Source organism: Podarcis liolepis, assembly GCF_965112155.1.
Source record: "Podarcis liolepis genome assembly, chromosome: 1".
Lineage (NCBI taxonomy): Eukaryota > Metazoa > Chordata > Lepidosauria > Squamata > Lacertidae > Podarcis > Podarcis liolepis.
Window position 1 is genome coordinate 76909104 of NC_139554.1, and position 22068 is coordinate 76931171.

Genomic DNA, 22068 nt, shown 5'->3' on the forward strand with positions numbered 1-22068 from the left:
ACATAGATTATGTTTACTTGATTGCCTCCCACTACACACACACACACAGTCAAGAAATAAATCAAAGGCGGAAGAAATGAGTGAAAGAACTTGGAATGAGTCAGGGCCTTTCCCTATCTATATCACCACTGGATTAAAAGCGACAAGATGAGCAGTTAAGGTAGGAGGTTGGTTATTCACAGGAACTCCAGAATTACCCAAGAGTAAATCGCAATAACAGCAACAAATGATCATGTAGCAAAAAAATAAAAAATGGCACCATTCACACCCAAAGTTGCAGAAATACAAAAAATCCTAAGTGTGTGTGGTGGGAGGAGAACATAAGCAGACATGCACCTGTGTGAACTGAGCATGTTCAGGGGCCAGAGAACACAGTTGGGTTTTTTTTTGGGGGGGGAGAAAACTGGGTGGGTTGGAATAGAGTATTCAGGGGAGAATGACTGTCTGAATACCACATTCCAACCCACCACATTTTATTTCCCCCAAAAGGCACTCCATGTTCTCTGGCCACTAAGAATGCTCAGTCCACACTCGTGCATGTCCTCTCCCTCTCCCCACACTTTTAGGATTTTTTTAACTGTACTTATGCAACTCTTAGGGCTCCCCAAAACCTGCCAATGTCTTTTGGTGCAGATTATACCATTTTGGCTACATAGTTATTAGAAGTAAAAGGAGGAGTTTGTATATAAAGGATTGTCACAGTCTTACTTGTTTGTTTTCCTCTGTACCAGGGATGGGGCATCTGCGCCTCTCCAGATGTTGCTGGATTATAACTCCTATCATTCCTAGCTGGGGCTGATGGGAGATGGAATCCCACAACATCTGGAGAGACACAAGTGCCCCATGCCTGACCTATACCCAAATCTGCCAACTGAAGATAACTTGTTATGCATCAAACTTGTCCACCAAAGCTTATGTCACCTATAATAAATTTATTGAGTCTTTTAAGGTGCCACAAGACTTGTTTTTTTCTGTGACAGACAAGCTGTAAGAAAATAAGAGCAACGCTGGTGAAACAGAGCAAAGTCCTGTCCAGCATCCTGTTTTCTACAGAGGCCAAATGGAGGTCCCAGGATATTATGTCCGCAATAATTCGAAAGGGCACATAGTCAGCACATACTTTGATTCCCCAAGCATCACCAGTATATATTCATGTCCACTGTATAGCAGGCTGGGCTCGGCTGGGCAAAGCAAAGGGAAACAAAGTCTTATGTGAAAAATCACCCGCTCCTCAAGGTACAGCCCTTCACACAAACAATCTCATCCTTGTGAGGAGGATGTTGGAAGACTCTTTCCTCCTCCTGCTGAATGAATAGCCTCCAGTGCACTTTGGGTGGGTGGGGGAATATACAGATATTGCCCCCCCACTAGCTGTAAAAGTTATTGCTTAAGCAAGCTAGCCTAAGGTGAAAGACCTTGACTCTTGCCCCTCACCCCATCCAATACAATTCCCATAAGCCACCATGGTGTCTTCCTGGTGGTAGTGCAGGAGTAGCTAACATGTGGCCTTCCAGATGTTGCTGAACTACAACTCCCATCATCCCCAAATAGAGGCCATGCTAGCTAGGGTTGAGAGGAGTTGGAGTCCAGCAATGTCTGGAGAGCAACAGGTTAGCTACTGTTGCTATAAGGGATAGTTCCCTCAGGACTGGCCCAACCAAGAGGAAAGGTGAGACAACTGCCTCAGGTGGCAGAATCCTCTTGGACAGCAGATCCCGGTGTTGAACTTCCTTTCTCCACCTTGCTCCTGATGTAGATCTTTCCTCACCCCGTCTTCCCTGGCAGGGAGGAAGGCGTCAATTTAGGGTCTGCCTCAGATGCCAGAATGTGTATTGCTTTCCCTTGGTCTACCTCTCCCAGTAAGACTTAATCTTCCCAGGACACAATTCCATTTTCCCACCAAAAACCTCAACCACCACCTTCCCTTTCGTCTCAGGAAATGGCACATCTCTCAAAGAAAGTCTGTAGTAAGAAAGCGATAGAACCCAATCTTCCAAGTGTTTGCTCAAAAGTAAGTTGCAGGGAGTTCAAGAAAACTTACTCTGAAGTAAACATCTACATGACCCACAGCGTTGGATAAATATTTGCAGAATGAGGACCAATAATAACAATCCCACTCGATTCAAATGCCAAGCATACTCAGAGACACAACTGGGAGAGATCAAGAAATCTGATAGCATCTCTCTTGGTCTTTTGCCTGAAGACATAGCAATAGCTTGTGGAAGGACACAGAGCCTTACAGCTTGCAAACTCTGGTATCCTATTCATTTGCTCTTCTGCCTCAAACTCCCCACCCCCATGATTTATAGCTCTTTCCCAAATAAAATGTTGCCATTGGATACAATCCTGCAAACACCACATGCTAATCCCCCTGAAGCGGGAACAGTTTGTTCTTAAATACAGCTGTGAATAAATCTCACCCTTTTAAAGGAGACTCTAAAATATACAGTAATTCGGCACCAGTGGCAGGAGAGAAGCCAAAGTTACTCTAGAAAAGTCAAACAGACCACACCCATTCACCTCAGCCAAACAGAGGACTGCATAAAAAGTTGTACTAGGCCCACACTTCTCAAACCATAGTGTAGAGAAGCCCCATTATTAACTCCAACTGCATTCACATTTATTTATCCTTCACAGGGAGAAATTCCACTGTAAAATATGCATGAAATGTCGCCCGCCCATTTCAAGAGGTTTTCCAGGGAGACCCCAGCTCACCTCTCCACTTATCCATCAAGGGGCGACCTTGAGTCAGTCAACATCTCTCAGCCCAAAATCTCCCTCGCGGGACTGTTTTGAAAATAAAAGCGGAATACGCCACCCCACCCTGAGCTCCTTGGAGAAGGGTGGCACACAAAATGCAAATAAAAATAGTAAATAGTAACCTGTAATTGTTTACTCCGGAGGATGAGGTCCCGCTCAATTCCATGGGTTCACCCGCCAATAAGTGTGCATGGGACTGAAGGCGTACAAGGATGTGGCTCTACCGACCACCATATACCACTACCTAGAAATGCCGGAGGGGAGGGGAGGGGGGGGATGATGGCATGTAACCTAAACGTTGATACGGTTTGCTCAGGCTGCAAAGCCTACGCACTTTCAAAGGGAAGTAAACCTATCACTGTCCCCCCGTGATCTGGAATTTACTTCAGAGTAAACGTGCACTGGATCGGGCTACCGATGTGCGAAGAACTGGGGCGCGAGACGCAGAGAGAGGTTTGTTTTCCAGCGGGGAAAAAACAGGACTGTTGTAGGTCCCGCCTCCGAAAGATTTGGAGAGCAGCTACTCCCCGCATATATATATTTTTAAATATATATATATATTGGGCAAGTTTTCGCGTGACACTAGCGACCCACGGATCCATCAAGTTAACAACCGAGAGGAAGGAGAAAGATGCTCTCCTTGCTGGGGACGGGGGGGGGGCGTTTTTCATTTCCGAAGGAGAGCGAGCGCCGGGGCAGCAGCATTAGGGAAAGTCTGGCTGGATTGAATGTCCAGGAGCGGTTGTTGCGATTTCTCCTAGGCTCTCCAAAATGAAGGGATTTTTAAAAATATAAACGAAAACTCCTTTCTGGCAGCGTGTTTCCATTTAAAGTTCTCTCTCGTGCTTTCAGTAGAAACATCACCGAGATTGCGATCACCATTTGGAAATAGCCATCCAGGCATATTCTCCCAAGCACATACTGCAAATCTCCACTAACTTGAGTGGGTTTTGGCAGCGCAAAAGAGAGAGAAAGAAATCGCCACAAGTAGCATAACACCAGAGCAGCTGTGTTCCTCTGCAAGGCACCAGCAGCCTGATTTAGATTTGGAGCGGAGGGAAACACCGTTTTCCTCTCCCCACCTTATCTTTTCCCGTTTTATAGCTCCCATCAGCAAGGAAAAACTTGACGGGGCTGAACTACTGCAACACCACCAGTTGCACTTTTCCAGCCAACAGCACAACTCAATGTACGGAAGACAGAAAAATCAGCCTTCTTTTTCTAAAACTCTCGCTTGGAGAAAGAAAAAAAAAACCTCTAGCAACAAGTGTCTGCAGAACAGCGCGAAAAGAAACACGAATGCAAAGGAGTACCTGACGCTCCGCCGCCACTTGCTCCAATGAAGCTGCGAGCTCAAGCTGCTCCCGCTGCCCAGACTCCGCGCTCTGCAATCCGAACGCCCCAGCTGCCACTCAGCGCGCACGAGAAACGCGAAAGCCCTCGCCGAACGCAACTTTCTTGAGCCAACCGCGACGCCGTACCGCTCGGACCGTACCATTCCTCACCCTCGGAGAGGGGTCGAGTTAAGAATAGAGCGATAAAGAAGAGGGCGCTGTCCCCAGCCCTCCACGGGGCGTGCCGATCTGCGCGGAAATCTCCCGCGGTTGTCTCTTAACGTGCTCACTGTAACGTACTGCTGCGGAAGTCTGAAAACAGTTCTCCCCCCCTATTGCGTGGATTAGTAGCGCCCGGCGAGGAGGGGGCGTGGCGATTTGCAAAGCTGGTAACGGCGGCAACGGTGCGCGCGGGACGCGGCGAGTGTCCGTTAGGTAGGTCAGTTGGTCCGGCGAGCCTCCTGCTTTAGTTCGGGTTTCCCTTTGTCGCCTTTTCCCCGTCCTCCCCCCTCTTCAAAAACGTAGTAAGTAGTAAAAGAAGGAAAGGTATCTCGTAGCAGTCGCGACTTTCCTGCTCTTTCGCCGCCGCTACTGTTAACATAACGGTAATGCTAATAAATAATGATGCGTTACCTTTTCATTCTGAAGCAGAAAAGAGTGAGAAGCGGAATTAAATCGCTTCCGAAGGCTCAGACCGGTTTCTGTGAACGCGGGCGGTTTCTCCTCTGCCCCTTCCTCCAGTTTCTATAGCACCATCTTTACATCTTGCTCGGGGCCACCGATCCCGGCCAGGCACTCTGATGTGGGCAAGGACGGAAGCCACCCGCCCCTCTTTATGTAGCTTTAAAGTATTGGCGAAATCTGGGGCGGGCGAGGGCTTGGCCATGTTTACTTGGAGAGTTAAGGAGAACAAGAGGATGACGAGTTGATTTCAAGCAAGAGCCTCGTGGTGCCTTGAACACTTAACACGTTTATTGTGATATATGAGTTCGCCGTTTGGAGCCACCATTCATTCTTACCAAGTAGTTCACTAAAGTTTATGCCACAAGTTATATGGTTGTCTTTCTGGTGCCACAAGAGTCTTACTTGCGTTTGTTGTGACTTTCCAAACAAAGCTGTTCCCCTGGATCTCATTGGTTGCTGTGAGACTCGCACCCAAGTGTCCGCGCATAGGATTGCAGCTTAAGTTGCAGTTTTTCATCTTCACCACAGTCGTGAGGCAAGTTGGCACTGGGCTGAGGCTGATTTGGTTGGTGGCCACCCAGCAAGCTCCTTGGTTTCTCCAGCATCCAAACTCAGCCCTCTAGCATAGGTGGGGCCCATGGACATAGCCAAGATGTTTGTTAAGGGGGGAGGTCTTTTGTTGGGGGGACAGAACCTCAGTTTGCTAGGTATTTTTATTAAATTTTATTGATTTGGCAGCTGCCCCTCCCTGCCCCCTCCGTCTGTGCTCATGGAGGGACCCAGTCATGCATGCTGCCTGACTCAAACCAAGGGGTGGATAAGGAGCACCTCTAATATTTATTTTGCATTGTAAAAAGCAGTTAACTGCAGTCGAAATATATATTAAAAATAAAAAAATTGTCCACTAGTACCTTAGAGACCAACTAAATTTGTTCTTGGGGACGTGGGTGGCGCTGTGGTCTAAACCACTGAGTTGGCTTGCCAATCGGAAGGTTGGCTGTTTGAATCCCCGCAATGGGGTGAGCTCCTGTTGCTCAGTCCCAGCTCCTGCTAACCTAGCAGTTTGAAAGCATGCCAAAAAGTGCAAGTAGATAAATAGGTACCGCTCCAGCAGGAAGGTAAACAGCATTTCCGTGCACTGCTCTGGTTTCGCCAGAAGTGGCTTAGTCATGCTGGCCACATGACCCGGAAAAACTGTCTGCAGACAAACGCCAGCTCCCTCGGCCAGTAAAGTGAGATGAGCGCCACAATCCCAGAGTCATTCGCGACTGGACTGAACTGTCAGGGGTCCTTTACCTTTAAATTTGTTCTTGGTATAAGCTTTTGTGTGCATGCACACTTCTTCAGTTAACTGCAGTTTAATATTTATTCACCTTTTTGCTTGGAGGTAAATGGGTCTTAAATTATTGGAATAATGCTCTTCAGTTTAAAGGCAAAAGAGAACTGGTTGAGCTATCAAATTATTAGTTTATTGAAAAACAATTACTATTACCTGTAATGGCAATCAGTAACTTTCAGTTATCAGTAATGGTTATTGTGCTTCAATAAAACTTAAAAATATTAATTCATAGCCAGCCCAGATTAAGCTAGACTCAGTGAAATTCCTATCAAAATTGCTGTCTTATACAAAGGTGAAATGCAAACATATACTTAGGTCAAAGCGCTGACATCATTTTGAAGAAAGGATATCGGTTTTGCCAACCAGCATCTATAGCCAGTGTTGGTTTTCTTCAAGACCATTAAGGTTCTTGGAATTAAATACATTCAAGTCATACATTCAATAACTTTATTTGTTATGAGACTTCAGATAAGTGTGCATAGGACTGCAGCCTTAGCACATGTAAGAGCACATATTCAGAATTGTACTAAGATTTGTGTTGAATACACACTTAGTCCCGATTGCATAGGGCTCTCAGGAGTCCGCTTCAGATGTCCAGACTAAGCATGCAAGAACAAAAAGTACATAAGGAGCCTGGGGCTTGCATGCTGGTGCTGCCCCACAACATCCCCAGCTTGTTGGTTCAAACCCCAGCCTTCCCACACTGAGCAGGAAGAAAAATCTTAAAGCCCCTTCAGGAAGCTCAATACAAGAAGGTTAAGAAGTAGAGCTTGCTTGTGTGGGGACAATGTGGGTGGGGCCAGTGTGCATGCCTCTGCCCTGTACACGCTTTTTGCCCTGACCAGTTCAGACTGAACACCAGAAAGAGGGCTCCAGTGCTCCTACCTTCAGACACTGACCAGGTCCACACCCACTTGCCTTTGCCTTTGGAACTAATGCAGTTTAAATGCCTTGGTTAGACTGCTTGGTATTAGTTTTAGATACATCAAATCATGCGCTTACTGTTTAAATTTCCTGCTTTTAATGTTTCCCTAGGTGTAAAATGATCATACCAGTGAGATGCTTCACTTGCGGCAAAATCGTTGGAAACAAATGGGAGGCATATCTTGGTCTTCTGCAAGCTGAGTATACAGAAGGGTAAGGGCTCTGCTTCACACACTTGTGTTTTCACAACTGTTTTGAGAAAAGTATCCATTAACATTTTGTAGTAGTCTAGGGATCATTCACAAAAAGGTATGTATAACACTCTTTATCCTGTGCTCATGTTTTATGAAGTGTAGGTCCAATTTTTATAAATAATAATTACATCACATAGAATAATTACTTTCATATTAATAATGAAAGCATAAACTCAGGGATATATATATATTTTTAAATGATATTTATTACTTTTTCAACATTTTCAACACAACACTACAAACAAAAAAAGAAAAGAGAAAAAACAATACAAATACAATACAAAAACGCTACATGGACTAACAAAACAAACAAAAACAATTTAAAAACACCTCAAACATTTTCAGTATCTTATATTTCATTCACTTATTTCCAGCGACGACCTCACACCTCCCTTTTTGTATTCCACTTCTATTAATTGTTTCAGCAATTCCTTTCCATCTTACTCTGTTTTCTATCCTATAATTATCTTAACACATTCTTGCCTTATTTTTCCTTTAATTTTCTATTAATCTATTTATACTTAATTCCTTATAACATTTCTACTAAAGCCATATAACTTCATTCCAACATTTTTCTAACATTCCTTAATTTTACAATATTTCTATAAATAGTCTTTAAACTTTTTCCAATCTTCTTCCACCGACTCTTCTCCCTGGTCTCGCATCTTGCCAGTCATTTCCGCCAATTCCATATAGTCCATCAACTTCGTCTGCCATTGTCCAACACTTCAGTGCTTTCAAGAAGCAGCCATTCTCTCAACCAGCAAAAAGCAGATGGTTCACAACAAAATTTAAAGGTCTGGCAGGGCAGGTCCACCTCCTTCTTTGGCATCCGTCAATATCTTAAGTTTTACTCGAGGCTTCTTGCCCTGCCAAACCACTCTAGAAACATCCCTCTGCCACCTCCTGAAACAATCCATCCCATCCAAAGCTTGCAATGTTTGAAACGAAAGCAACATCCCCAGCAACACAGCAGCCCTCATCCCCACCACAGTAACTCGGCCCAACAGTAACAACTTCTGATTTGTCCATATTTCCAAATCCCCCTTCTCTTCAATCCAACATCCTTCACAGTTATCCTTAAACAGATTCACATTTTTGGCGGTCATACTAACCCCCAAATACCTCTCTTTCTCAACCGATGTTAGTCCTGTCGCCTCCTGAAACTCTGTCAAACTTTCCTTTTCCAGTTCACATAGGGCTCTGGTCCTCAAATTCATCTGTTCTTCTTTAGGTTCAATCATAACGAATGTCAGCTTATGTTCATCAGGTTGTCTTTGTATGGATGGGACTCTCCTCTCCAGTTGTATTGCTTTAGATTCAGCAGCAAGGGTTTTTTCCCTGACTTCATCTGCAGTTTGCCGTATCAGAGTAGATTCCTGTGTCAATTTCTGGGTGGTTTCTGAATTGGTATTCACCTTTTGTCCCAAGTTATTTAAACTTTCTACGATTAAGTCAATTTCAATATTTGCAGCATCCATTTTCACATTTATCACGTCTGTTTTCTTGTGAAGTTGTTCCAGCGAATCGTTTATTTTCAATAATGCAGCCACTAAGGCCTCTTCTGTTGACATCCCGTCTGTTTTTTCCTTTCCATTTGCCATAACACTTAAGAGATTCAAGGTCAATTCCAAAGTCTCACAATTTTTTATCTTGCAGCTGGAAATTCCCCTAGCCCAGCTCCTGTGAAGTAACCAATTTCAAAAGCTTCCACTAGGGGAAAACAGTTTCTATTTGTATTGGTCAGTATGTCCTCTTTTAAACACAGTTTCAATAATCCAAAGTTAGTTTCAATTTTCAGTTACTTTCCTCCTTTTTTTGAAAACAACCGGAGACAGTAGAAACAATGTATTCTCTTGTTTAGCTACCTGTCAATGAACGTTCTAAATGCTGTCAATGGACGTTAACTCAGGGATATTTTAAAGTGCAATCCTAGTCCTGTCTACTCAAAACTTAGTCCAATGAATTCAGTGGGGCTAACTCCAAGGGTAGTGGACTTAGCAAGTTACCTACAAATAATTGAGATTGCCTGATTTTCTTGAGGGGGCTTTTCAGAGTTCCATGGGGGAAATGTAGCTACAGTACTGAGGAGCTAACATTGGAGACATTTTAAACCCCCTTTGCTTTGCTTTGCTTTTTGTCAGATATGGCTCAATGTAGAAGGTTGTACTCGGATTAAACGAATCCCTTGCTGCACTTGAAATGAATTATGAAAATTGGAAAAACTTCCATAAACATGCTTGATTTGCATATTTAAGTTGGATTGTATAAACTTGAATTTCCTTTGCCTAACTACCCTGCTTCCCCGAAATTAAGACATCCCCCCAAAATAAGACCTACTTCCAGTTTTGCCTCTTGCTGTAATATAAGGCCTCCCCCGAATATAAGGCCTCCCCGATAATAAGGCCACCCCGGAATATAAGGCCCCCAAAGCTACTGTAAGGCTTTGTACCGTATACAGGTAATAAATTTCCTTTTTGTTTTTGTTTTTGTTTTGTTTGTTCAACAATAAATGTGTACCGTATTCTTCTTCATGGAAAAATAAGACATTCCCTGAAAATAAGACCTAGCGCATTTTTGGGAGCAAAAATTAATATAAGACACTGCCTTATTTTCGGGGAAACAGGGTATGAAATTCAAGTGAAAGTTCTTAGGTTGATTTAGAAAAAATCATTTGGTTGACCTCAGTCTTACATTGCTGAACTTTAAGTGAAAGCACTTTCCCACATATAAAACTTACTGACAAAGTGAGAAGTGAATGTCAAACACAATTGGAGCATTTCAATCTCTCCCACACAGGTAGAGCTGCAAGAACTGACACTCTTTCAGCATTTATATTCAAGCATCCTCTAGTGCTCTGATTAAGCATTACCATCTGACATAGCAAACAAATCAATGAACAGAAGATAGTGTTGCCCATCTTTTGTACAGTGGTGCCTCGAGCTAAGAACTTAATTTGTTCTGGAGGTCTGTTCTTAAACTGAGATACCACTTTAGCTAATGGGGCCTCCCGCTACTGCCGCACCCTGATTTCTGTTCTTATCCTGAAGCAAAGTTCTTAACCCGAGGTACTATTTCTGGGTTAGCGGAGTCTGTAACCTGAGGTACCACTGTATTTCCGTGTAATGTTTCCCACAAACATAACTCTCGCATTTCTGTTAACAGTATGGTCCTATCCTTGCTTCCATAGTTCCATAGGCTTATTCCCAGGTACATATAGGATTGTAGCCATGGTTCCATTTTTCAGAAAACAATTCTGTTTCTCTTGAGTAGTATGAAATGACAGGCCCCATTGTCTTGCTGAGTCCTCAGAACTCTTGAGAACTTAGAACATCTAAGATCCTATAATTAATTAAAGGCTAATCTTAGAAATTACCTAAACTTTCTGCTGTCACGCTTCTTTCCCCCCTGTGGTTACAGGAGTTAGACGTTTTTAAAAGGAACTGAAATTCTATTTTAGGGCATTTTAAATAGTATCTGATTTTTTAGAATACCAATTAGTTCTTAAAAGGTGCACAGGTTTCTGTGAGCTGCATGATATGAACACTTGGTTTAAATTTGATGATATGAAAAGATGTTTTGTATACTAGAACGAAGAAGCTTCTTTATTTCTACTGTGTCGCTGATGCTGCTAAAAATAGAGTATAACACATGTAATATATTATCTGGGCTGGGCTGGATGAATCCCAAGCCGGAATTAAGATCGCCGGAAGAAATATCAACAACCTCAGATATGCAGATGACACAACCTTGACGGCAGAAAGTGAGGAGGAATTAAAGAACCTTTTGATGAGGGTGAAAGAGGAGAGCGCAAAATATGGTCTGAAGCTCAACATCAAAAAAACGAAGATCATGGCCACTGGGCCCATCACCTCCTGGCAAATAGAAGGGGAAGAAATGGAGGCAGTGAGAGATTTTACTTTCTTGGGCTCCATGATCACTGCAGATGGTGACAGCAGTCACGAAATTAAAAGACGACTGCTCCTTGGGAGAAAGGCGATGGCAAACCTAGACAGCATCTTAAAAAGCAGAGACATCACTTTGCCAACAAAGGTCCATATAGTTAAAGCCATGGTTTTCCCAGTAGTGATGTATGGACGTGAGAGCTGGACCATAAAGAAGGCTGATCGCCAAAGAATTGATGCTTTTGAATTATGGTGCTGAAGGGAGACTCTTGAGAGTCCCATGGACTGCAAGAAGATCAAACGTATCCATTCTTAAGGAAATCAGGCCTCAGTGCTCACTGGAAGGACAGATCATGAAGCTGAGGCTCCAATACTTTGGTCACCTCATGAGAAGAGAAGACTCCCTGGAAAAGACCCTAATGTTGGGAAAGACTGAGGGCACAAGGAGAAGGGGACGACAGAGGATGAGGTGGTTGGACAGTGTTCTCGAAGCTACGGACATGAGTCTGACCAAACTGCGGGAGGCAGTGAAAGACAGGAGTGCCTGGCGTGCTCTGGTCCATGGGGGTCACGAAGAGTCGGACACGACTAAACAACAACAACAATATGTTATCTGAACAGTGGTTCCAGCTCATTCAGAGCCTTTCTTTTAACATGGTAGTTTCAAATGCATGAATTATATAGAAAAGCATAAGGAACACTTGCTTGATTTTTTAAAATCACAAACTATCAAGTGCTGTGGCAGATTTCTACCTATTAACATTGTTTTAAGAGCTCATGTGTTTTAAGAAAAATCCTAGTACTTCACTTATGGGTGCTACATAATTTAGCTTCTGAGACCTGTGTAACACTATTTTCCAAATAGGAATTAAACATCTAGATAATATAAAATCAAAAACATATAGAAGGAAAGGATGAAGAAAAGCTTTCTTTCTTGACTAGCTAGTATCTAGAGAAGTCTCATATATAATTCTTCGTTGTTGCTGTATCCATCATTTTTCTTACCTTTGCAGCATTGTTTCTGGTTGTAGTTAATCATAGCCATTCTGCTAGCAATTGATTTTCCATTGCAAATACAGAATTGGAATTTATGGATCTAGAATTTGAGATTAAGTAGTACTTTAGTACAATATTTGCATGATAAATGCACCTGAATTATGCCTTGGGCATAAATCAGATTCTCTTGCAATTTATTGTATGATTTTACATTGACCAAGTGGGTAGACAATACATATTTGAGTTTCTCCCTTGCAGCAAAGCTGTCTGTTAGCTCAGTGCCTACTCACAATTTGGAGGGCAGATCTATATGTCAGATATTATTAAAATCATTTCTTGTAGCAAAAAATGGGTCAGCTAAAGGGAATAATTTACTTGTCTGAGGATGCAGAGATTTTGCAGAATTTGGAAATGCTGTTTTTCTCTTACGTTGAGTTTCTTCAGACAGTTATTTAGAATATTGGAGGTGGTAAAAATATTCAAAAATCTATTCAGTTCTGCTGATTAGTTTAGCTAAATATATTCCACATTCAGAGTTTTAAAAACTACACCATGGGTTGATAACAATCAAGGTGTGGGGGCTTATTTTGTAGTGCCAAACGTTTCTGCAATTTTGGGAAGGTTAACAGCACAATCTTATGTATGTCTACTTGGAAGTAAACCCCACTGTTTAGGATTGCAGCCTAAGTGCTAAAAATAAAATAAATATGAAACTGATTGAGCCTCTATTAAAATATTTGACAGGGTGATTTATGTTGTTACCATTATTTGAATAACTTCTGAGGTCATACACTGTACTGAAGATTTTATCCTATGTGGAAATCTAGTGTGTGTGCTGGAGGCCTCTTAAGTTCAAGAGGCACTGTCTTATTATGCTCATCAGCTTTCTGCTTCTATTTTATGACTTCTACCTACTTGATCTGTGAGCACCTCACATCTCAAACTGAATGTTAATTACTCTAGTAGGCCCATAATGGGAATGAGAACTTGGTTTGCCCATGCCACCACCCTAGCATAAATCATGAGCAAAATTCTTAAATGGGAAATTTAAATTCTTAAATGGGAAATTTATTACTTTATTACATGTCAAAATGTACATTAATAACACTTGGAAAAACTCAACTTCTTTTTGAATGTGTTGCTACATCAGAGGGTCAACTGCCCAGCCTTTGCTAATCTTAGCTCATCAATCTCCATTGAAAGCCCCAATGGAACAGAAACTAATGCTGACCTAAAAGGTCAGGTTAGACACCAGAGAAGCTGTATCTTTTAAGGTAGAGGATAGATAGCAAAGCCTGAACTTGGAGTTAACTGGGCACTAATAAGAAAGAACCTGTCTAAAACAGTCACCCAACTTACTGTCCCCTCACTGATCATTTATCACATTCATTAAAGCAGCACTGGGAAACCTCTAGCCCACTGGCATACTAATCCTTCCAGACCTCCCCATTTGGCTGGTAAAGTGATGGACATTCACCTGTCCATCATGACCAAAGTGACACATTCACCTGTCCATCATGACTGGTGAAGGCACAGAGCCAAATTCCAGAGCTAGAATTGGGAGTAAACTGTAATTTTCTAGCCAATTCTTCCTTTCCTGCCTCTACTTCAATTTGGCACTTCTTGAATTTGGCACCTTTGTTGCCCTGCCTAGCTGCAGAAAAAGGAACCCCCTTGAAATTAAAAATTGGGAGTGATACCAATTCTTCCTTTCTAGCTGCAAATAATTGTGAATGTCATATGATGCCATGTTAAAGGTGGCTCCCAGGTCTGAAAACATTAAAGACTGCTGGTGGTGTAGGCAGTACTAGGCTAGGAGGACCAATAGCCTGACTTAGACTAGCCATGCCTACTTCATGGCCTCTTACCAAACTGCTTTTGTTCCTCCAGTCCTGCTGCTACTGCAGCGTTCGAAATATACGTGCGTAGGAAGACTTTATATTGGACCTACAGAATATGTCAAAATGGACATCTGTTGTTTGAGAGTGCTTCCAAAGCCTTCCGATGTTTGCTAACTTCTTTGCTTAAGGAGACATTTGGGTATAAGGTGATTCATAAAAAGTAGTAGTAGTTGTTGTAGTAGTAGTAACAACGACAAATAATACTTAGATTGGGGTGGACCATCTGCTGTAATCCTGCTTCCCCTACTATGCATATTCACTCATCCTGGGTTTGTGGTGAAAACAGCACTTATTGTATGGATGGGAGAGAGGAAAGTTAGAAAGGGCTCCTGAAGATTGCTAGAAGCCAGAAGTGTTTGTGATGGGGAGCACAGTGTATCGCAAAGCACAGGCATGGCGTAAAAGTAAGCTAATACTAAATGTGTTTTCAGGTAATGGTTTGTTTATATGTCTTTGGGAGAACGAAGCTCCTTCTGGAGCCCAATACCGGCAGAAACAGTGTTCTGTGCATTTGATGCTGTGTTACAAGACTAACATAAACTAGTCCACAGACATACAAGCTTGTGGGTTTCCCGCCTACCCTCCAGGCCTTTTGTTTTCTTGGAACATAAGGGGGGAAAGTCTGTGGCTAGGTAGACCTTAATTAAGAGACAGATGGCTGAGATTTCATCTTAGGGATCCAATAACTGTTCTTAAAGAGAAACTCAAGGCAGGCAGGCTATGATGGAAGTTGTGTACTTTTCAAGCACACTTTTACATCTGCTTCTTTAATGGGCAAATAATAAAGTTAAGCCTGTCACATTCAGTATTGTTAAAATGTGTTTATAGTCATAATGAATTAAAAAACTAAAAACTAGCAGATTATCAAAGTGAAACTTAGAGAACAGTAACTTGCGTACAGCAGCAGTCTTGTAAAATGGCTATGAGGATAGCATTTTCTAAAATCAAGCCGTATATAAATGTTATGAAATGAAAAATAAATAGCAATCCTAATCGTCTGATCCTTAAGGAGGTGGGGTTCAGCCCCCTACCCCAGTCAATCACCTTGCTTCTATGGACTATATTTTAAAATTTGTAGAATATTTTGAAATTGTTTTAGTTTTTTAAAAAATGTTTTATTATCACTGTGCCTGCCACCCTATGATCTTTGGGGAGGAATGTAAATTATAACAACAAGAACAGTAATATAGATCCTCTTCTATCTCATGGACAAGGCTTTTGCCTTTATTTGGCTGGGATCAGGTTTCAGCATGCTGCTTTTCTTTCAAACACACCTGCTTTTTGTTTGTTCTTAGTGATGCTTTGGATGCTCTGGGTCTGAAGAGATATTGCTGTCGGCGAATGCTGCTTGCCCACGTGGATCTGATTGAGAAGCTCCTGAATTATGCCCCTCTGGAGAAATAAATAGCAGAAAGAATGTGTTATACTACATACATATGGACCAGCGTGCTGCTAGAACTCCTCAAACGAAGCTGCAGGGGGTTACAAATGCAGATCATCATGTCCAGTGAAGGATTTCACTCTCTGGGCATGCTATAGGCCCTAGCCACTAACCTCTTGAAAAGAAATTACTGAAAGATGAAATCCACTTACACACAGTTGGGGACTGTAGATTTAATTAAAATAGGGATGGAAGTTCATCAGAATCTCATGGGTTGTGGAGAATTGTGATTTTTTAAAAAACTGTACTTTGTGCCACTGGCAGCAGTTTTAATAAAGGTTGTCGTTATAGCCACATTGTGATTTTGTAAGGATTGTCCTTCATCTCATCCTGTGGCGCTCCTCTTATTCTATCAAGACTCTCATACAAGAAACTAAAGAGAACTGATTGCATGCTAACCTATTTCACTTGTTCACTCCTGGACTTCCTATCATTTTAGGGGTGGGGTGGAAATAACCTCTCTGGTGTTGATCCACACTATTACATTATATGAAGTTATCTTAAAGACATGAGATCCAGTTGAGTGACAAGTACCATGACTTGTGATATGAAAAAGTAATAAAAATGGAGGATGGATTTTGTTTGCTTAGAAAAGCCAGTCTGTGGGTTTAAAGGGGGGGCATTATCCATCAAACTCAATCTATTGCATTCAGACTGAGGGAACATCTTCTAAGCTACCAGTGTATATTGCTGGCACAATCTTCTTCCTTCCATTTCTCTCGCATGTCACATTTCAAAACTGGCAGTCCATTTTCCAGAACTGTGGTGTAAGCTCCAGTTAAAGAGGAGGTGAGCAGATTCAGTAATACAGGGCAGGTGAAAGGCCTGTTTTCTTGTCTGTGCAAAATAAAAGGTTTTGCTTCTACCTGTTTTGTATGTTCCATAATCAGTGCAGAGCCAGCTGTTCATTAGGCACATACTTGGATGCTGATCATCTCTTTGACACAGCTGTTAAAACAGAGGAAAGGAACTTTGCTTTCCTTTTATTTAGCAAGATGCAAAGTTTGTAACCTCACCACCATTGCACAAACACTGTAAATTTGAAATCTTGCCTTCATATCAGTGCCAGGCTATCTCCTAAAGCCATTGATAAAGTCTCCTTAGTTTCATTAAAAAAAAACCTACAGTTACAGGAAAGTAGGCCTGCTTTTCCACACGCATCTCAGAAATTACTGGTGCAGATTGTTCTGAGATTTTGTATACCCATTTGTTTTTCATTGTCTTTCATTTAATAATAAAAGCAACCCGCATGCTTGAGAAAGAAAATGCATCTATAAAGCACACTGGAGTCCTAGAAATTAAGAGTCCCGCCAATACAGAAATGTTGATGAAGTCTGGGTAGTGTGTGAATGGGAGACCATCACACAATCCAATCCCTTGTATGCTGCCTACAGTTTTTCTGAAGAACAAAGGTGAGTATAAATATAATAAATAAATAAATGCTGCAGAATAGTCCTTGGGCTTGGTACCCAAAATTTTTGACAGAATTTTGCTGTTTCTCCACATGCATGGTTTGGTCCCTAATAAATGAATTTTTTGCACATGGGGGTAAGGAGCAGTGTAGAGAAGACAAACACTGGATATTTATTTAGTTACTGAGATAGCTAGCTGTGCACAGCGTCTTCCTTATAGAGGTCCACTTTTGCCAAGACTGCTTTAATTGAGTTTTATTAATTTGCTTTCCCTTTTTGGAAACCCCTCCGATCTGGGAACATTATTAAGCTCCTAGCCATTATTATTCTCATCAGTTCTGTGAATCTTTACAAGTTAAGCTTCCTTTTTCATTTATTACTGGGATGCAGGAGATTGCTCTTCTTTTTCCCCCAGCATTCAGCAGTTCCTCATTTAAAAGTGCTCTGTTGTATTTTAAACCACATACTTTATCCTAATGCAAAGGGCATTAAGTGATTAATTCTGGCATTTGTGTTTCACAGTTGGTTGGAGAGCTTATGTTTTGTACGCCTGCCACATTATCTAGGAAAATGCCTGGAAAAACAACATTCTGTTTTAGGCTACATGGTTCTGGAGTGCATAAGTTACCCATCCAAAGTTGTGTCTTTAGGGAACAAGGTTGTGTTAGCTTCTGGGTGCCAGGTCAGATGAAGCAAGAAGCTTTTATATGAGTTTCACCCCTGCATTATCTGACTCTAGCAGATGTGCCGGGTTTATCCTTGATCATTTTACAGCCCAGTTCTATGTCCCTCGTAATTTTGCCACCACTGAGTAAGAGCTTGAACCATCCCAAGATGGTTGGTATCATGCCTATGCAGATACACAACACAAGAGGGCACCATTGGTGCAACTGCAAACAATCTATTGTGATGGCTACCAGACCCATTTTGTCCCTAGGCTGATGAGTGTAGGATTTTGAAGGGTAGGCAAAAGAGATAACAAGCTGATTGCGGTGAGGTGGGAAGCAAGCTGTAGCAATACAGAGGAGGAAGGGGGAGAGAAAGAAGAGTCCAGTCATGGAGAAAGGGTGTGGGATTGAATATGAGTATTTGTGAAGGTTGGTTATTGCCATAAGCAATTGGAGGGGGGGAAGAATTCTCTCAGCCCAAACCTGGGGAAAACCTTAAAAAGCCATACAACAGAAAGCAAGTACAGTAGTCTGAAAAAGGATCCCTTAGCCTCGTTGGCATGTGCCACAACAAGCTTTCTCTGGAGCTGGGGGAGAGGGGAGACTAAAGCTTAAGGAGTCCTTCTGGCAAGAGATAAAATTTATCAGAGCACATGCAGAAAACAAATTTGCAGAAAACAAAAGGCAGAGAGAGGCTTTTGAAAGTGAGCAGCTAACAACAATAGGTCATCTTCACTGGCATTCAAATCTGTCCTGCAGTCAATAAAACTAAAACAGCTTTATATGGACAGAAGGGAATTGGGCCCCATGTGGTGAAATGGATTTTTCCACCTATGTTTGAGGACTGTAAAATCAACACGTTTAATAGTATGCACTTGAGAAATGAAGTGTGATGGGTCCTTAAATGTTCAGTCACAGTATCTTTGCTACTGAGATGAGAATTTGACCCTCTTCGTTTTAAATATGTAAATAGGAAGTGAAAAATGCTTCCATTCTGGCAATTAAGCTCTGGAAGTAATTAGCGCAGAGGACGTGCCCTGGTTTCTTTTTAAAGGTACACAAAGATTGTCAGTGGGTATGTGCTGCAGCTGTTTGTTTACCAACTTCTATGTGATCTATTACTTTCATATGTAACACAGTAAAAAATAAATCAGATTAAATCATTTCCCCTCTATAAGAGATTTGTATTTTAGTACTGTATAGGCTTCAATAGGAAGATGCTTACCTTTCATCCAGTGAATGTAGTCCTGTTATGTTAACCAAAATTTTACCTACCTCTTAAAACGAGAAACTTAACTGTTCATGTGTATGCAGAGAGGTATATGTTCATATAACCACTAAAGGCAGGTTCACATCTGTACATCATGCACACTCATTCTAGTCCCTGTAACACGTGACCACCAAACTGGTCTTTTTTCTTATTCTACTGCACATACACTCCACAGGGACCCAGGGCTCCCTGGAGCAGATGTTGTTGGTCAGGCCTACAACTCCCACTGTCTTTGATCTTTGGCCATGCTGGCTGGGGATGTTGGGAGCTGGAGTCCAATGACCACAGGTTTGGCATCCCTGTTCTACAGTATGTGCACAGAAGAGGGGAGCAAGTACAGCTCTTGCAAGTTTCAGGCAATATGCAGTTTACCAGTGTGCATCCCATTTTCCACGTCAAGCAGCCACAAGAGTATTTTCAGACTAAGGAAATCATGCTCCAGTGCAGAGCATGATAAACGTTTTGGCAGTCATATCAGGGGAAGGAGTTCCATAGCTTGGCAAACAGCAACAGGAAATGCCTCTGACTGCCTTGACTGAATGGCCTTGGGCAAATCACTCTAGCCTTCTGGTCAGGCCTGCAGGCTTAAAGTGGGAAGGAGGTATGCATGAAAGCCCTGCTGCTCCACATTCACTTCAGACCTCCGTATATTCCTTGCGAAGTTCTGAAGGGATTCATAAATGCATTCAGGTGAATGTGCTTAGACTCCTACCTGGAGTCAGGAAACCTTCATTATTGGGGTTGCCAGTAACAGGGAGGATTATAAACATGGTCACATGAGCATGCTTAGAATTCTTCTCCAGACCTTCATGCTAAGCATAGGAATGCCTGAAGGGGAGCTGATGAAGACCATAGTCAACCACAGCAACCATTTTTATCTGAGTGCCATTTCAAGGTGTGTGTGGGGTGGGGGTTGTTATTGGGACGAGACCAAAATTCCCCATGTGGCCTACCAACACACACCTGTCACCATATCCCTTCCCACTTACTGAATTGGGAGAAGGCAAGGAGGGAGAGCAGAGCACAGTAGGAAGAAAAGGAGGCTCCTCACTAGAAGGAAGAGAAAAGCCAAAAAATGAAGGGTTTCCCACTCAAGGTCTCCCACTTAGCTTCTTCAAGGAGCATGGTGAGGAGGTGGTAGCAGGGCAGAAATGACTGGGTGGGGAAACAACCCTCTTCATGGGTTTGATGCAGCCCATGAACTGAGTGTTGCCAATTTCAGCGAGTACAGACACGTGGAACTATCCGATGAGCTAGCTGCATAAAAATTAGCCCTAGAAAATATTAGAAAACCAGTGCAGACTGGAGTGTCTTGCTATGTATAATGTGATCCCTTTTCCCCATCTCCATGTATAATATTTTATTAATATTCCAACAGCTAAAAAAAAATCACTTAAACTTAAGGACCTACAACTTAGGAGTGAGGGTGAGAATGATGGGTTTGGGATGGGGGCAGGAAATTACCTACATACAACGAAGTAGATAATATTTTATCAAACGTATTTTTCCAGCTGCTTGTCAGGCATATTCCACAGCATAAGCTTGTCTTTCCTACCTTCTTTGTTATCTGATCAGCCACACTTTTTTGTGTGAGTGCTGCCTATATAAAATATTACTCTTCTCTGTAATATCAAGGAAACTATGACAAGCATTTCATGGGATCTGCTTTTCTTCCTGGAAGACAGACAGGCATTGCCTTCTGCAGTACAGAATTAGAATTTGCTGAGCTTTCTCTCTCCCTCACTCACTCTCTCTTCTCCCCCACCCCAAACAAAGAAAAGAATTTGCTGAGCCTGAATGTATGGGGCTGCATATATACATTTTAATGTTTTAAAAAATATAAATCATTTCTCAAAGACCAATATAGATATTTTCATTGGATATCATAGTGGTTAGAAAAGAGTTGAAAGATGTGAGTAAATGAATTTTTGATTGAAAACATGTGCCTCTCTCAACATGTTGAATAAAGATAATATGATTATGCTTTCTCCCATCTATTAAAAGTTATAAGATACCTAGTACAGACAGTCTTGGGGTGTTTTCAGATGCTACACTTGCCCAGTGATAAGGCACCCACATAGCATAATAGGTGAAAACAGATTACTGTTTACCATAATGTGATAATTTAGCGCAGAATTAAATATTACAAAGCTGCAGTTGGAAATGGCAGCCTGGTGTTCAGTCTCCCCCTCCATTATACGTAGCGCAACTAGGCCCTTTCCCGATTCCATTTTACAGTGTGCTTTCCTGCTCACATTTCATATAGAATCATAGCTGGAAAGGACCATGAGGATAAGCTAGTCCAACCCTTGCAGTGCAGAACTCTTTCATCCAACATGGAGCTTAAACACACGGCCCTGAGATTCCGAGTCTTATGATATATTATATATATCTTCTGCTCACAGCTGCTGCCTCACACTTCTTAATATTTAGATGCTAGTTATCTACATACAGCAGCTGAAGAGGTAAATCTGTTTCCTTCCATTTCCCCACTTCATATCACGACTGGGGGCTTCCATTACGGAATGCTCCCAAGTAATAATAATAATAATAATAATTTTTATTTATATCCCGCCCTCCCCAGCCAGAGCCGGGCTCAGGGCGGCTAACAACAATCAAATAAACAATCAAATAATAACACATTCTAAAAATATTTCATTATAAAAATTAGTTAAAATCAAATTGATGGCAACCGATTAAACAAAATTCTGTGCAGGTTGCCAGAGGAGGGAGTCAGGCTGCGCCCTGACCAAAAGCCTGGTGGAACAATTCTGTCTTGCAGGCCCTGCGGAAAGATGTCAGGTCCCGCAGGGCCCTAGTCTCTTGTGACGGAGCATTCCACCAGTTTGGAGCCGCAGCCGAGAAGGCCCTGGCTCTAGTTGAGGCCAGCCTAACCTCTCTGAGGCCTGGGACCTTGAGGATGTTATTATTTGCAGACCGTAGGTTTCTCTGTGGGGCATACCAGGAGAGGCGGTCCCGTAGGTACGAGGGTCCTAGGCCGTATAGGGCTTTAAAGGTTAAAACCAGCACCTTAAACCTGATCCTGTACTCCACCGGGAGCCAGTGCAGCTGGTATAATACCGGATGAATGTGCTCTCGCAGCGAAGACCCCATAAGGAGTCTCGCCGCGGCATTCTGCACCCGCTGGAGTTTCTGGGTCAGTCTCAAGGGCAGCCCCAC

General features: G+C 42.3%; 2 protein-coding genes across 9 annotated transcripts in view; one reads left to right on the forward strand and one right to left on the reverse strand.

Moving 5' to 3' along the window:
* The window catches only part of TSPAN4 (tetraspanin 4), a 511237-nt gene extending 506980 nt beyond the window's left edge, over positions 1 to 4257 (reverse strand). The window contains exon 1 of one of the 6 annotated variants that reach the window (XM_083478930.1): positions 4074 to 4257. The gene's annotated coding sequence lies outside the window, so the exon portion shown is untranslated. Of the gene's footprint in view, positions 1 to 2882; positions 2974 to 4073 lie in introns of those variants that run through there. The other 5 variants (XM_083478924.1, XM_083478928.1, XM_083478921.1 and 2 more) reach the window with 5 other exon arrangements.
* Positions 4258 to 4413: 156 nt separating this feature from the next.
* On the forward strand, positions 4414 to 15834 carry POLR2L (RNA polymerase II, I and III subunit L). Of its 3 annotated transcripts, none has more exons than XM_083480179.1 (3): positions 4414 to 4529; positions 7153 to 7254; positions 15393 to 15834. In XM_083480179.1, exons 2-3 carry the CDS (start codon positions 7160 to 7162, stop codon positions 15499 to 15501), a joined length of 204 nt encoding a protein of 67 aa, XP_083336305.1. In that variant the 5' UTR covers positions 4414 to 4529; positions 7153 to 7159; the 3' UTR covers positions 15502 to 15834. The 3 variants fall into 3 exon arrangements, with proteins under 3 accessions (XP_083336305.1, XP_083336306.1, XP_083336304.1); XM_083480180.1 differs by having other exon boundaries at positions 4491 to 4514; XM_083480178.1 differs by lacking the exon at positions 4414 to 4529 and adding an exon at positions 4540 to 4699.
* Positions 15835 to 22068: the final 6234 nt, after the last annotated feature.

Coding starts and splice junctions, on each gene's coding strand:
- POLR2L (XM_083480179.1), top strand. CDS start 7,160: ATGATCATACCAGTGAGATGCTTCACTTGCGGCAAAATCGTTGGAAAC. Junction 7,255..15,392: donor CAAGCTGAGTATACAGAAGG/GTAAGGGCTCTG, acceptor GTTTGTTCTTAG/TGATGCTTTGGATGCTCTGG.